The sequence below is a fragment of the Terrapene carolina genome, unplaced genomic scaffold, assembly GCF_002925995.2.
Source record: "Terrapene carolina triunguis isolate 2854851 unplaced genomic scaffold, T_m_triunguis-2.0 Scaffold68, whole genome shotgun sequence".
Classification (NCBI taxonomy): Eukaryota; Metazoa; Chordata; order Testudines; family Emydidae; genus Terrapene; species Terrapene triunguis.
The window spans coordinates 72,071,245-72,087,712 of record NW_020664419.1 but is presented as its reverse complement, the minus strand read 5'-3'; the positions used below and the strand labels follow the sequence as shown (position 1 = coordinate 72,087,712).

Below are 16,468 nucleotides of genomic sequence, written 5' to 3'. Positions count from 1 at the left end.
GCGCTCCGGGGGAGCGGGGCTATGCACTCCGGCAGATCAAAGCAAGTTCAATATAACGCGGTTTCACCTATAATGCGGTAAGATTTTTTGGCTCCCGAGGACAGCGTTATATAGGGGTAGAGGTGTAGTTGAGAGAATATCGTTAGTAAAGCTGAACAGACTATGTTTTTAGTATTAAGGCCCCGATCTTGCAAGCTGTTCCATGTGGGCAGATCCTTGTGCCCATTTTCAGTGGGTTCTGTGCAGCCATAGGAGTCTGCTTAGAGATCTCAGTACAGGATCAGGATTTCAGTCATTAAGAATGAACCTGGATACCACAAGCATTTATGTTTACCTAGCATTGGCTAGCTCCTTTTCCTTTGAAACCCCATCCTCTCCAGTTTAATAATTTCCCATGTGGTACTGTGTCAAATGCTGATTCAGCCCAGATAGATTAATTTTGCTGCATTTTTCTTGCAAAAAAAAATGAGTGATCTTATCAGAAAGATATCAGATGTAAGTAATAGCAGAAATAATAGGGTTTTTGGTAGCATTTTATAAATTTTATCACTTTCCTGGGCCCTGTATGTATTATAAGCAAGGTATGTGTTCGTTTTATGTTTTATGTGTTATTGCCTGTTGTCCTAGTGCTTTGTATTTGGTTAATCAAGAGTTAATTCAGAGGGAGAATTAATTATAGAAATGTACATTCATACTGAGAGGTATGAATTAAAAGAATATTAAATACATTTTTCATTTATCTGACTTTTATAAACACATTTTTACATAACTGCTTTCTATTTGTTTTTCATGTTTATGTTCTTACTATTTTATATGAATTTAACCAAAAACTAACACAAATTAAATGATAAAAAAGAATAAAGTGAAAAGGTTGCATTCTGCATTTTAAATACAGTACAATCAATTTTATCTTAAAATGAGGACATACCATGTCTCTGTTTATAATTTGGTGATGCATCATAATTTTTTGCAGGAGGTGATTGTTATGTACCACAAAGGAGCATATTTGTTGGAGGGAAGCAAAGTGAAATATTAACTGGAGAAAAAGCATTATCTACGTCCAGACGTTCAGATGTGAAAGGTCTGAATCATTATTTTTATGTTTTGTAATTTTGGAAAACAGTTTTTGCTTCCTTTGTAATTAGACTGGACACTTGAGGCAGGACCTAAATGACATATGTTATATTCCACACACTTTAAGTGAATTGGTGAAGTCCCATCAACAATATGGTTTCTTTCATCATACTAATTGATGAAAGCACTTTAATTGGGTTAGGGCAGTCTTCCTCCCAATGACTTCAATATAACACTATCAGCTTGCTAGTTATCTTTATCTTCCTAAAGCCCAAAGGTCTAATCCTTGGAGGCGGTGATCACTCTCAATTCCAGTGAAAGTCGATGAGAATTGAGGGAGCATAGCATCTCACAGAATCGGGACCCTAATGAAAACCAGTATAAGGTCTTGATTCAGCTAAGCACTTGAGCACATGATTAAATCTACCTAAGAACTACTCTTGTATTTCAAATTAGGCACACGCTAAAGTACCTTGCTAAATTGGGACCATAATTTGCACTACAGAATATGTTTGGAAGAACACAAAATTTCCTTATCTGAATATATTGTTTTTTATGTATATGATTATTGTGGGCAAATCATTTCTTGCATATTATTTTTCTGTTGTTGAAATAAAAGATAAGAAGACAAATTCTGGCTATAAATCATAAGTAGGTTAAAAAGTAATGAAACTGCCTACATACATTGAAGTGGAAGTAATGCATTTCTCCTATATTTTGGCCTGAACTGATAGGAACAAAAGGTAGTGCTTATGCTGATCATCTGGATGTGAGAGCAGACAAAGCCCTGGATTCCTGTAGTGGAGCAGGGAACATAGGGTCATAGAGCTTGATAGCTGCCATGCAATGCAGGATGTGAGATTCTGTCTTTCCCTTACTCAATTTTCTTACTCTTGGTGTAAGCACAGAGGGAGACCTTTCTTTTATATGTTAAGCATCATAATTACCAGCTGACTGACAAGGCCAAGGACATATAAGGGTCAGTTATATGTTGCATAATAGCTCATTCCATAGTTGCCATGCTGTGTTTTGGGTGAACATGCATAAAATTCTGTTGTGGGTGTAACACACTCACTTTTGTAAAGGATCTCCTGCTCAAACAAGCTTACATAAAATCCATGGGTTATAGTTGGAGAACATATGTGTGGATTACAGCAAATATCTATACTCCTTAAAATATATGTTGTATTGGCTCAGATTTTTTGGCTTGCATATGGACACCTTTTGAGCCAGAATTTGGGCCAGAAATACCTGTTACGTACTCTAGTAACACCTAGTTTCCTAAAATAAGCTTGAGGTTTGCTGCCAAAATGTTGAGAACTTTTTTTTCTAACAGAATCAACATAACTTCTTGGAAGCATTATGATTTTGCTCTTAGGGATGATATTTACTGATATTCTTACTATAATTACTGTTTTCAGAATCGTTTTTTAAGCACATAAAAGAAAGGTCTGTATCCAACAGAAAGTGTATGTAAAATGTGAGGAAGTTATTCTTGTTTTAATTCACCACAATGCTTTACTACTTTAATGAGGGAATTTTACTGAATAATGTGTTTTTTCAAAAAATAAATTTGTCTTATTTTTCTCCCTTAGCAATGAGTCACACTGAGCCAGTAAAGAAGCGTCACTTTAAAGGAGTGAAGAAAAAGAAATGGATTTCTGAAGAACCAAAAAACTCATTCAGCATGTTTGCAGGCAAAGGTATTTTGAGAAATCATTTGGTTAATTTGTTTTAAGTTAATATCTCCCAGTCCCTAGAAGCTCACCCCCCTCACTAGGCATCAGAGCCCGAGCTCCAGCCCAAGCTGGAACTTCAAAGCACTGTCTCCACAGCTATTTTTAGAATGCTGGTGGAAGCCCCTTGGCTTGGCTATTGGAATCCCCTTAAGGTTGGGAGGCTCACTCCAAAACATTGTGTAGACATACTCTGTGTGCCCTTCTCTCTGACATAGTATGTCAGACATTGAATAGCATCTAGCAAGTTTAGCATAATATTGTTTTTTCCCCCTTGCAGCAATGCATGCTTCAAACCCAAAAGGTAAAGCAAATTGCCAACAAAATGATCAAAGCAAGGATGCTGAAAATACTTGTTATGTTCCATCTCAAAGAGCCACTGGGAGAAGCATTTCCTTGAATTCTCCAGAACCTGGAAGATCAATAAACACGACCTACAGTAATGTCAGTGTTACCAAAGAATCCAAGCTGAATCCGCCTACAGGTGAGCTCCTGATTACACAGGATTCCTTGCCTAGAAGAGCCGTATAATTGGTCATGTACCTCAGTTATGCCAGTGCAACTCCACCAGATTAGCATAACCAGCTAGACAAATTCAGACTGGAAATACAGCATTAATTTTTAACCGTGAAAGTAAATAACCACTTGAACAACTTACCAAGCATCATGGTGGCTTCTCCATCACTTAGAAACAGTGAGAGTAGTTAACCATTGGAACAGTTTACAGGGTCATTGTGGATTCTTCATCATAGACAATTTTAAGACTGGATGTTTTTCTAAACGATCTGCTCTAGGAATTGTTTTGAGGACATTCTATAGCCTGTACTATACAGGAGGTCAGACTAGATGATCACAATGGTCCCTTCTGTCTTGGAGTCTATGAAAAACCAAGAGCAGAATTTGACCCAATATAATTGTAATAAGCAGGTCTCATTGCAATATTTACAGGTAAAAATGGAAACTGTCATGGACTTCTGTGGAAGTTGCCAATTAAAATCAGACAGAATTCTCTTGAGCAGTAGTTCTGCCATCTTTAGAGGGTGCAGCACAAATCCACCTCCATGTCCAGTCAGCTCTGCTGTCTGAAGGAAAGAGATGAGTCCATGGCCTCACTCTCATCCTCACCATTTTCAACAGATAGTGCCCATTGGAGCACTGGCAGTGATGTGCAGTCCACAGCTGTAGTCCTCAAAAGGATTTTGACCAGTTCCTGAACAGGAGCACAGGAGAGAGAGGACCCGTCACCTGTGTGAACCCATCCACAGATTGATCAGAATCTAGTTTTGTCCAAGAATCGAGTATTGAATTTTACTTGGTGTACTATATTCTGGGATCAATTTACTAGATGACTCTACTGTACCTTTCCTTTTCCGTTAGTGATATGACCCAGAGACATAAATCTGTCTTTTGAGAACTTTGTCATTCAGCGTGGCATCTTCTTGACGTTTCTTAACAGTAGCATTGAGCATTTTGTCATAGTTTGATCAGATCTCTCCTTATGTCCTCCATCTGGCATGTAAAGAGATTTAAAATGAAGGTTCCCCAAGATGTATTAGGTTAGAGTCTACTGAGGGAGTTGGATTTATTGGAATTCTTTGCTAGGCACATGTTCTGTAGAATTTTTCTCTGCCCACCCAGGCTAAGGTCTGGGCAGCAGAAGTCATTTTGTGCCATGTATTACTGGTTAGTTCCTATGGTGTGCACTCTGACTTCATTTTGTTAAATCCTCAAAGATGTACATTTAGTCAATGGTTTGGGAATTATGATTATCTCAGAGCATTTGTTTTCTGCTGTGGTTGTTAGTCAAGCATTTCTGTTCTGTCTCATTCCCGCTTCTCTTTCTGTTCATGGAAAGGAAATTTAAGCTATTCGATAGATAGGACAAAGGGGGCAATACACCTGACTTTAGTGTAATTGGATATCCAGTTTTATAATGTGCTTAATCTTTTGAAGGGTTTAAGAAACTTTATTTTGTAACCCAATGTTCCATCTTTAACTCCACTGCCTATACTGAATATTAATCCCAGACCTTGTCTAGTTGAACAACTCAGTAGTGAAAATCTCAGTTCCCTTCCACCAAACATGTCTTATTCAACCGTTTTTTTTCCTAAACAGGAGACCAAGGAACCACCTTTGCACAAGATAATTTTATCCCTGATTCACCAGTGTTTTGCTGGGGTTTTGTTATGATCTATTTCCTATTGTAAAAATGGGGATTTCTGAAACTTCTTGTGCCAGTTTTAAATCTATTGGGGATTTTCATGATGTACAGGTTGATTGGCTGTTACTTTCTGTTTCTGTCATTCTGACAACTGAATTAGCTTCTGTTTGCAGTCCTTCCAGGATGGCAACAATGACATTTTCCTTGTGCTCTTCTTCCATCTTTGAAGTATGTTCACTGCCTTCCTGGCAGTGCCTAGTACCATTTAGGTACTTGAGAAGAAAGTTTCAGGTCAAATTCTGAAGTCTTGTCTTTGTTTCTGGCATTTTGTTTCAGGGCATAGCTTTAAGTTTACTCTGTGGCCTTCTCTCTGTTTTAAACTTGTTGATGCTGTCTTACTCCACAAACAAAATCATAATTATTACTTGCAATTCAGCATCTTGTCTTTTCCTCTCCCATATGATTGCAGTCTCCAGGGGTTAATTTGGGGATTAACGTCATTCTTTTGGACAAACTATCATCTCTTATTCCAGCCACAAATTCAGTTGTAAATAATTTAAACTGTAGTCCACTCTCCATCAGAGAGTCACTAAAAATACTACAGAGTCATTACAAATTCTTTTAGTTTCCTTTTTTCCTGATTTCTCTTGTTGAATTTTGCTCTGAGAAAAGAATGTTCTTAGACATAGGTAATTACAAAGATTCAGTCCACTCCCACCCCATTTCTCTCACTCCCATTCTCCTTCCTCAGCCAGTCACTGTTGGTCTCACCCAGCTCCCAGTCTCCTTACCAAGCTAGCCCAAGTTTCCCCCGTAGCTTCCAGTCCTAGTCTCCTTGAAAATCCCAACCATCCCTTCCTAACTCTCAGTCCCAGTTTCCCTTTACCCTCCCTCCCACTGTTGCCAGCCTCTAGTACCAATTTCCATTTTGCCCTTCTCCAGTTCCTTCTCCCAATCTACTACTCCCCTGTCCTACCCTCCACAGGTCCTGCTGTTGTCCCATCTGCATTCAAATCAGGCAGCTTCTTCCTTGAGGCTGCCAGGGCCAGTAAGAGGCCCAGCAGAGACAAGTTCCCTGCTCTCAGTTCAGATACTCAGACCTAGTATGTCCCATAGCAGGCCAGAAATGCAATTGTGGGGAAAGTAGGCTCAGCCCAGGGCTGGAGCATACTTAGGGTAGATGGATTTTAGCTGCTAAAATCTAAGAAGTCTCCACTGTACATGTGCAAATTGTGATTTCCAAAGGCTTGCAACTTGGCCAAATTTGAGCAATTGTTCACAGGGATTCAAAAGACATGTGCTGCCAAAGGCCACCGTGCTGCCAAATTTCAAGTCCCTGTTCCGAAGCATAGGGGTGTTCAAACTTCTCAAAAATAAGGTCATCAGATTTTTTTTAAATGGACAAAGCAAAAGAAGGTATTTTCCCCCTAGTCTTGTTCTTGGAAAAGGCTGAATCATTTTGGCTGAAATTTTCCAAAAAACATTCAGCCTGAGATACCCAGTATGGAAAACTGCAACCCAAACAGTTAAAGTTTGGCAAAGTTATAAGCAACTGAAGACAGTGTCTTATAATGGGAAGTGTCAAGCAACCTTAATGATAGGCCATGCTACCAGCTCTGCCTGTAATATTAATGTGTTCATCTGGTTCACCACTTCTTTCTCATTTTGTTACCCCCACAAAACAAACCCAGGGTACCCCCCACAATAGCTTGCTTATTGTCCCTTCCTGGGCTTACTAGTGATTCCCTTTACTTGACCGCTTTTGCAAGGAGAAAGGGGGCCCGCCTAGTGAAATTGCCAAGGCTTACCAAGGATCTCCCTATGCCATTCAGGAAATTTCCCAGAAAAAACTAGATCTGTTCACCCCTGGGAGGACACAGATATAGCCTTCCGCTCAAAGTATTGACAACCAGTCAGTTATTTTGCAAAACAAAGTATTTTCTTTATTTAGTGTAACCAATCTTTCATAACACAATTAATCTAAACCTAAATTAAAATATAAACATAAATCCCTTAGCACAGGTATACAAGTTAAAGTACCTGAGACCATAATGTCATACAGTTAGAATGGCTTAAGTGATTATGTTCTGCACATGGTGTCATATGCAGGACACTGACAGCAATCTTAATAAACTCTAAGTTTTAGACATAATAACAGACATATACACCACAGACACCCATCTTTATTAATCCAAGCATACACATTCATTAAGCCTACTTCTATTCTATATCCTATACTATAGCTAGCATGCTTACACTCCGTAGGCTTCTCTCCCTCGGCTCTGTCTAAGGATCCTTCTGCTCTGTCTCAGTGGCACCGCTGCTACTTCTGTTACCCTGGGGTTGCCTCTTCACTGTTCTTCGCTCTCTTAGATTTCTTATTTTTATTCTAATCTTCTCCTGGCTCCCTGTCTTGACTGACTTTTGCCTGTTAACCCTCTCTCCTTTTATATAGTTTTTGATCTGTTCTGATTGGCTTGTTCATCTTCAAGTGCTTGCTCATGTCGATTCCATTCTAGGTGTGTGCGTGCCCACATGCACAGTCGTCATAGATTTTTGCCTTAGCGGTATCTGTAGGGTCGGCTGTAGTGCCCTCTTGAGTGCCATGCTATTGCACCAGTATATTAGGCACCACCGGCCCTACGTCCTCTCAGTTCCTTCTTACTGCCTGTGAAGGTTGGTCGGAGCGCCTCATCTAGCATTGCAAAAGCATTAGCAGTTCCCAACAGCTATTGTTACCTCCTTTGTTTTATAGTTCTTAGGTACTTAGTTAGCCATTAGTTTAAGTGTTAGTTGTGTAACCCTTCTGCCAGGTGGAGCTGGCAGCAATCAGAGCCAGGTTCAATATTTAGGGGTTCCTTTTCAACAACACAACACTGAACTGGCTCAAGCCCCCACCCAGTAACCTGGGAAAATTACACATCACGCCTGTGTGCCTCTGAGAGGTAATACTTCCCCATTCACAAGCACAGAGTCTGAGTGTAGAAAAGAAACTTTTAATGAAAGAAGGGAAGTCACCTGACATGAATTAGGGAAAATGCCTCAAGCAGGATTCATAATCATAAAAATGTGAGAAGGACACCAACCGCAGAGTGCATGGGGCAGCGCCTTCCGCCTCATGTTCTTGAATTCTACAACCAAAAGTTCCTTTTCTATGCTCCTCTCTGATCCCTCACCATACCCAACTCACAGTGGTTGTCCTTGGTCAATGAGGACCCGGGGTTCAGAAGTGCATCTGTGTGAGTTCACCTCCAACCTGGGGAAGAAGGCACCTTGCTTGTGCTTGCTCCGGCTGGCCGCCCCGCCAGCCACTGTTCCTCGTCACCTGGCCACCCTGCCAGCTGCTGCTCCTTGCTGCCTGGCCACCCTGCCAGCCACTACTCCCTGTCACCTGGCTGCCCCGCCAGTCGCGGTTCTTCTCCACTGGCCATCCCTCCAGCCACAGTTCCTCGCCGCCTCACCAGCCGCTCGTTCTGCTCACTACCTTGCCAGCCACTCGTTCGCTGGCTGACTGTCAGTCACCTTCTACTGCCACCTGCCTCTCTGCTGCAACCTCTGCACATCAGTCTCTTAGTAATTTTCAGCTCTTTGCAGGCTGGGCAGAAACACTGCCTCATCTCAAGTGATTTCAGCTCTCATTTGAGCACTTTAACATAACAAAGATGCTCCTAATGATACCTATTTAGCTCTTTCTTTGAACAGTGGGGAGGAACAAGTTAAACCAGACTGAGGACCCTTGGGGAGAGTCCACTCCTCCTGGCTGGGACACCTGTCCCTACCCCTCTTACTTTCACAGGTCTCTGGCATTCGAGCCCCTGGCTTAACGAGATCCTTTCAGCTGAGGGTGACCCCTCACTTGGGATAGGTTAAGCACAGTTCTGCTCCCCTTTATTCATACAATAATAAAAACAACATTAGTAACAGCATTTCACTATCCCTGCATTCAGTACTAAAGTGATTTGTAATCCAACAGCAGCCAAAGTTGATTATTTTGAGCAACACCGCTCTACCTGATGGATATCTGAGCAGAGTAGATGTGCTCATCTAAATACAGTTTGCTCCTGAAGTCGCTCCCCCTCCCAGCTAGTTGTCAGGGGAGAATTCATTCAGAATCTGCTTACAGTTGTTAGCTTAGTAGTTAGAGTCCCAGCCAGGAGTTCACCCTGGAGTGGGGCATGTCCCATTCCATGACCTTCAAATCATGTTCATCATGCAACAGGCCGATAGCTATTAGTGAGCTCCATGACAGTTGTTTGAAGTGTTTGGGGAAGCCCCATATAAAGGACAAGTGTAGGATTTGTAAGAACTTTCACCCTAGAACCCAGAAGGAGTGGGATATCCGCTTTTGGGCCCTCCTCATGAATGCTGTGCTTCATCTGGCATCGGAGCCCTCCCGTTCGGACTCCACTCCTAGCCACCTCAGCATCGGTGTGGAGTGCACCACCAGCACCGGGCCCCGTCTGGCACCATTCCCCCTTACCGGTGCCTAAGAAGCAGCAGAAAAAGAAGGGCTCCCTGGCACCAACTAAGGAGGGGAACGGGGCTTCAGGCAAAGGACCTATGTCAGGCCACATATCCGCCCCGTAGCTCCAAGGGGGTACTGCTGGGTTTGGACCCCCCAGCCAAGGATCCGACTCCGATTCCTGGGAGCGGCAGGGGACTCTGGCTCCTCCTAGGGTCTTTGTTGCCCAAAGCGGCCCAGGCAGCTAAAGATCTAGTGGGCCAGCTGACACCGCAGATGAGCCAGGCACTGGACTCAGCTAAGGTCCTACTGTCTAAGGGCAAGCCAATCATGGGACCGCCCCAAAGGGCAGTGGGGTGCCCTCGGTCCCCGGACTGCAGGGGTAGGTCCCCATCACCACAGCCTAGGACCCCGGCCCCGCAACCCCAGTCTCCGGCCAGAAGACCCAGGTCCCTGTGCTGTGTTCTCCTTCTACGAGGCATGGAACTCTGAAGTCAAGGCACCGGTCCCCGTTCTCGCGGTACCAGCGAACCTCCCACCAGAGATCGCCACGGCGCAGTTCACTATCGCCTAGACGATCTCCCAGGTGTCAGTCCCCACCCGTGTGTGGGACTGCTCCTCATTGCAGCACTGGTCCTCACCGCCCCAGTACCACTCATCAGACAGGAATTGATCCTCGCCCTCTACACACTGGTCTCCGACAAGGGTCAGTCAGCAGACACAGGCTTCCACAGCTCTGCCCTGGTCACTGGAGGGGGAATGGTTCAGTTTGGAGCAGGATTTCAGCTTCTTGCCAAGAAAGTGTGAGTCGCTGCCCACCCACAAGACCGGTGCAACATCTGCGGCAGCAGCATGGCAGCAAGGACAGCGGCCTGCTCAATGGCCTTATTGGAATCCTTGGGGTGTGCTGATGATGCCGGTCCCGTACTCCTACCACTCCTCCCTGGCTTCCTCGGACAAACCACCCATGGCACCGCGGACACCAGGGTTGGACCACGGTGCGGAATCCGACACTGGGGAAGCACAGCAGGCTCCAATGCCAAAGGAGCCGTCCCCAGAAAGTGAAGAGGAACCCGCCCCCTCCCTGTGGTGCAATCATCGTCTTCGTTGCCAGACATAGCGGTGGCGGGCCCCTCCCAGACTGGCAGTCCCTCCAATGACTTCAAGGAGCTCCAGGCCCTCCTTAAAAGGGTGGCTACCAATTTAAATCTGGAAATTGAAGAGTTGGCAGATCAATCGGATGACCTTTTCAGTGTCATATCCTCCATCAGCCCAGCCTGGATTGCAGGTTATGCCAGGAGATGCAGGCCACTCTGCAGGACCTACTGTTTGAGGGAACTGGGCTCTCCTCTGAGCTCATGGACGCACGGCTGCATGGCCTGACAGACTCCCATGCCACCTTCCACTCTCTGGGCCTTCATACTCCTCACAGGCCAGGAAGCCCTTCTGTCCTCTGCCTCCTCCATCAGAGCAACCTACTTGGCCAAATGGAAGTGCTTCACATGTTGGACCTCGGATAAAGGCATTCGGTCTGAGTGGGCCTCACTGCAGTTGATCCTAGACTATCTTCTGCATCTCAAGCTCCAAGGCTTGTCCCTTTCATCTGTAAGGTCCACTTGGCTGCTATTTCGGCCTTCCATCCTCTGTTCCAGGGCAAGTCGGTTTTCACTCAGGACATGACGTTCAGGTTCCTCAAAGGCCTGGAACTTCTCTACCCCCATGTCTGGGATTCCGTTCCTCCAAAGGGATCTGAATTTAGTGCTGTCGTGACTCACGGTCCACCCCTTCGAGCCTCTGGCTTCCTGCTCGCCCTCTTCCTCCTTTCCTGGAAGGTCATGTTCTTACTTGCAATAACATCTGACCGCAGGGTCTCGGAGATTATGGTGCTTACCTCAGAATCACCATGTTTGGTCTTCTACAAGGACAAGGTCCAGCTGCGGATGCACCCGGAATTCCTGCCCGAGGTGGTTTCACAGTTTCATATGGGCCAGGACATATACTTACCTGTCTTTTTTCCCCAAACTGTGTAAGTTGGAGGAGGAGCACAGGTTGCATTCCCTAAATGTTAGGAGGGTGCTAGCCTTCTACATTGAAAGGACCAAGCCATTCCGCCAGTCGATGCAGTTGTTCGTCGCAGGGGCCGACAAGATGAAAGGTCGCCCAGTGTCGGCTCAGAGAATTTCATCTTGGATCACTGCCTGTATTCACTGCTGCTATGATCAGGCAAAGGTGTCCCCTCCGACGATTTTAACTGCCCATTCAATCAGGGCACAAGCCTCTTCGGCGGCTTACCGAGCCCAAGTGCTGATCCAGGATATCTGTAGGGCCAGCACCTGGTTGTCCGTCCACATGTTCACATCCCATTACGCACTTACCAAGCAGACCCAGGATGATTCTGGCTTCTGGAGAGCAGTGCTACAAGCCACTTGATTGTGAACTCCTAGCCCACCTCCAAGGATACTGCTTGTGAATCACCTAGAATGGAATTGACATGAGCAAGCACTCGAAGAAGAAAAAACAGTTACCTACCTTTTTGTAACTGTTGTTCTTCGAGATGTGTTGCTCATGTCCATTCCATTACTCACCCTCCTGCCCCTCTGTTGGAGTTGTCGGCAAGAAGAGACTGAGAGGACATAGGGCCGGCGGCATCTAATATACTGGCACATGGGTACAGTACACAAGAAGGCGCTACAGCCGACACTACGGATACCGCTAAGGCAAAAATCTCCGACTGTGCACGTGGGCGCGCACACACCTAGAATGAAATGGACATGAGCAACATATCTGAAGAAGTGGGTTTTCTACCCACGAAAGCTTATGCCCAAATAAATCTGTTAGTCTTTAAGGTGCCACCGGACTCCTTGTTTTTTTTTAACAATTACGAAAAGGTAGGTAACGGTTTTTTCCCAATCCTGACATTAGCACACTATCTGATTGGTCCATACTTATAGGCCAATCACAACTGCTAAATCTAACTGTCAGTCAGAGCTGTTACACAAGTTTTAGTGCTATGGGCTGTTTATTATTATGGTATGGTGACTCTCACCTAGTTTTGGACTGAACATGCCTGACTAATCGCTCCCTGTAGTGCTGGAGTGACCTTTACCTGACCTCATCCTACACTTGTCTGCCTGCCAACATAGGCTGATCTTAAAATGCCATCTCATTCTGCTTGACTGCGCCAACACTTTACACATACCAAATTACCAAACTATTAAACTGTAAACAATTACCTCATCCTTTTTAATATGTTTCCAAATGTTAACTTATGCATCTTAACATTAAGGTCTACTATTGCCACCTTATTTCTTACCCATTTAGTTAATTTTATTTCAGTTCTTCCCCTATTTTCAGTTAATGGTGGCAAAGGCATGTTTTCAGTGCCGTGTTTAGGAAACAGAATAGAGCAGCTCAAAATCTTTCATATCAATTTGAGCCCTGATCCAGCAAGCACTTAAGGTGTGCTTATCTTTAAGCACACTGTCTTCAGTGGGATTACTCATGTTCTTTAAAATTAAGCACATATTTAAACAGTTTGCTGGATTGAGATCTTAATCTTTATGAAATGTAGTAATCTACTAAACCAAAGTTTCTTAAACGTTGTAGTTCTTCATACCACTTCCACAGAGAAACAGCTATACACAAACTCATCTTTCCCTGATGTTTGATTCCCTCAACATTACATTCAGTGGATCTAGGAAGGGCTGTACAGATCACTGGAAATCACATTTTGAGATTCACTTTCCAAATCTGTTTCTTTACCAAAAAGTCAAATATATCTTCCAGGCTATTATTATATTATTGTTTTGTCAAAGACGAGGATCGCCATGAAAATATTCATCGGATTTGGGAGTGCCTATGGGTCTCCTGAAAATGCTACAAGAATACAAATGATTTCTTAACTTACTGGTGAGTAAGGATTTGTCTACACAGTGTTTTAGTCATCATCAGCTGGTGGTAAATTCTAATGAGCGCCAGCATATTGTGCACTAACTGGCTCATGTGAACCCAGCTGGCGCACACCAAAAATTCCCTAGTGTATATTAATGTAGTACTGTTTGAAATGGTACTAATTTAACATGCACTTGGGAATTTTTAGTGCATGCCAGCAGGGGCCACCCAGGCCAGTTAGTGCACAACATGCTGGTGCACATTAGAATTTACATGCCAGCTGGTGTGAACCAAGGCGCTGTGTAGACAAGCCCTCAGTCTCTGTTTGAAGTTTAAATTATTTATATTTTGGAGCTGGCTTGTGTTGTGTCAGTTGATATTATAGCTAATATGTTTGTAACATGAGTAGCAGAATGAGAAGCAGTGTACTGTAATTGCAAGTGAAAATGTAAATCAAGAAATATATTTTCTTACAGACAAATGGACTGCAGCATCCTATAATTCACCAGCGTGGAGAAAAAGAAGCCCACATACAAAAGCATACTCTAAATCTGAAAAAATCCATTCAGGTACCTATTTGACAGCATTACTTTCAGTGCACTGTAATATATTAAAGATGACATATCTGTTTTAATTCTCTCTCCAGCTAGAATCTGGAAGAAGCTTCTACTTAGGCACCTATCTTAAGACTGCTGGTTTCTAAGAGGTGCTGAAAAATCTGAGATAGTTGTCTGCCCTTTTGTTTTGAGACCACCTCCTTTTACCCAATATCTCATGCTTTCCCACTTTTGGCAAGATACGTGACTTCCTCTAAAGTCAGGAGTTACTATGCTGTTGTTACTGTATGGAGTAGCTATTGGCTTGCAGTGCTGGACAAAGTAATATGGTTATGCAATCCACATTAGTACAGTGTGGAGCTTTGTCCCCCTTTAGTGGTTTGTCCAAAGAAGACCTTAATGAGAATGCAACAGCTGCAAGCTAGGGGACTAAGTCCTGTAGCTCAAACAGTAGAGCTGATGCACTGAATGCAGGATGTCTCGGTTCCCTCTGACAATCCATGGCGGGTTGTCATCACAATTGGCACCCTTCCTCACCCTCCCTTTGCTTTCTAAGACTTCTGTTCACCAAGGTATTTAAGCACGTACCTAACTGAAACCACGTTAGTAGTGGGCTACTTAGACTTAAAGTTAGGCATATGCTCAAGTACCTTGCTGAACTGAAACCTAAGTCCATACATCTTCACTTCAGTGTCTGTATCAGACCCGAAGCCCTTCCCAATCCATATGTGGCAATACAGCGGTGGAGCTTGTGGAATCTCTGTGGTCCTCCCATGGTCCCCAGCTATGGAAATTGCTAGGTGATGCAAGGCAGGTTCTTCTTCCTCTGTGGCATACAGTCTTATATCGTCCTCAAGATTGCTAGTTTCAGAAGATATCTTTTAAATAGTCTGCGAACACCCACAGACCTGGTGAACTGAATTGCTCTTAAATGCTGGAAATGATGTCCCTGAGTGAATCAGTGTTTCCACTGTTGGATCAGGCTTCAGTGGTGGTCTGACTGTAGTTACTAAATAAGCTCTGCCATTCAGGTTTTCCCATTTACAAAGCTGCCCACATTTTCCCAAACGTTATCGCATAAATTCTATATGTGGTATGCATTTTTAATGCACACACACACGCATTCACACAGTGCTTAAAGATCTATTTGTGAAGATGTTGGAGAAAAAAAATCTGTGTGGCATTTTAAAAATGCGTCAGTTATATTGAGTGAATATTTTCTCTTTATTGTAATTGTTATAAGTGCTAAATGCTCAAATACTGAATAAGTCTTTAAACGGACATGGACATTTATAACAATAAATTATACAAAAATATGCTGTGTATTTTGACTACAGATCCAAAAAGAAATGGAAGCAAGTAAAAAAGAGAAAGAAAGAGACTTCGAGAAAATAAAGAAGTGAAGCACAATCCATCATACAATTTACAATAAAAAATGATAAAAATGCAAATTCAAGGAATGAGATTATCACATGCTTCACACTGGAGATCCAAAGATGATAAAATGCAAATTCTAAAAATAAGATGCAGGAAGTGTACACTGTATGGTTTCAAAACTGATAAAAATGCAAATTAAAAAAACCTACATACTGCTTGTGTATTTATGAGGTCTGCAGTCTATTCAGTATATTGTTGAAGTTTAACCTAGTTTGAAAGTTGGACTATTCAAATAATTTTTAACTGTGATCCTGGCTGTAAAGTACAGACTGATGCTAAACCAGATCTTTGAATGCAGCCTCCTTCCATTTTGTTTGCCCAAATGCTGTAGGGCATAATTAATAATGAGAATGGGGATATGGCTAGCTGGATTTAGTGCAGCAGAGCAGCATTTCAGAGGGATTTCAATGGAAATATCATCTCACTCTGAGCAGAGAGGGTCTTGATCTGAAAGATAGGGTCTGTGAACAGCTTCAAACTAGGGGACTTAGGGTGGGATCCACAAAGGTACTTAAGTACCTAAACCCCAGGCCTCTAAGTTTTGGGTTTAGGTACCTAATTCCCAGTTTTGGCTCCACTGTGATCCATATATCTCTGAAATGCTCTTACTCTATTATTTACATGAATGAGTTTTGGATCAGGCCCTTAATGCCTTTTGCATTCCAAAATCTATTTTATTTTTACTAAGACCTGGTATGCACCTAAAAGTTTGTTCAATCTATCTACATTATTCAGGGTTCTGAAAATATTTCATACCCAGTGCTACATAGTTAGGTCATCCTAACTCCTATTGTAGACGCAGCTGGCTCGATGGACAAATTCTTCCATTGACCTAGCTACTGCCTCTTGGAAAGGAGGTTTTACTACAGCGATGGGAAAACCCCTTCTGTCTCTGTAGTAAGTGTCCACACTACAGCGCTAGAGCAACAGTGCTGCTGTAGCACTTGTAGTATAGACATAGCCTAACTGAGAACTAGGGTTTTTAAAATGTTATCAACTATCAGGGCCGGCTCTAGCATTTTTGCCGCCCCAAGCACCCAAAAAAAAAAAAAAAAAGCCACTATCGCGATCGACGGCAGCTCTATCGCCGCTTCATTCTACGGCAGCAAGTCCTTCGCTCCGAGAGGGAGTGACGGCCCGCCGCCGAACG

The 16,468-nt window shown here is 43.3% G+C and overlaps 1 protein-coding gene across 1 annotated transcript in view; it reads left to right on the top strand.

The window, feature by feature from the left end:
• Window positions 1-15,244, top strand: part of CUNH12orf50 (chromosome unknown C12orf50 homolog) — a 29,141-nt gene extending 13,897 nt beyond the window's left edge. Inside the window, exons 8-12 of the mRNA XM_024214583.2 lie at window positions 974-1,081; window positions 2,670-2,777; window positions 3,091-3,294; window positions 13,801-13,893; window positions 15,219-15,244. Coding sequence (XP_024070351.1) covers window positions 974-1,081; window positions 2,670-2,777; window positions 3,091-3,294; window positions 13,801-13,893; window positions 15,219-15,244 — 539 coding nt within the window. The remainder of the gene's footprint in view (window positions 1-973; window positions 1,082-2,669; window positions 2,778-3,090; window positions 3,295-13,800; window positions 13,894-15,218) is intronic.
• The last annotated feature ends 1,224 nt before the right edge of the window (window positions 15,245-16,468 follow it).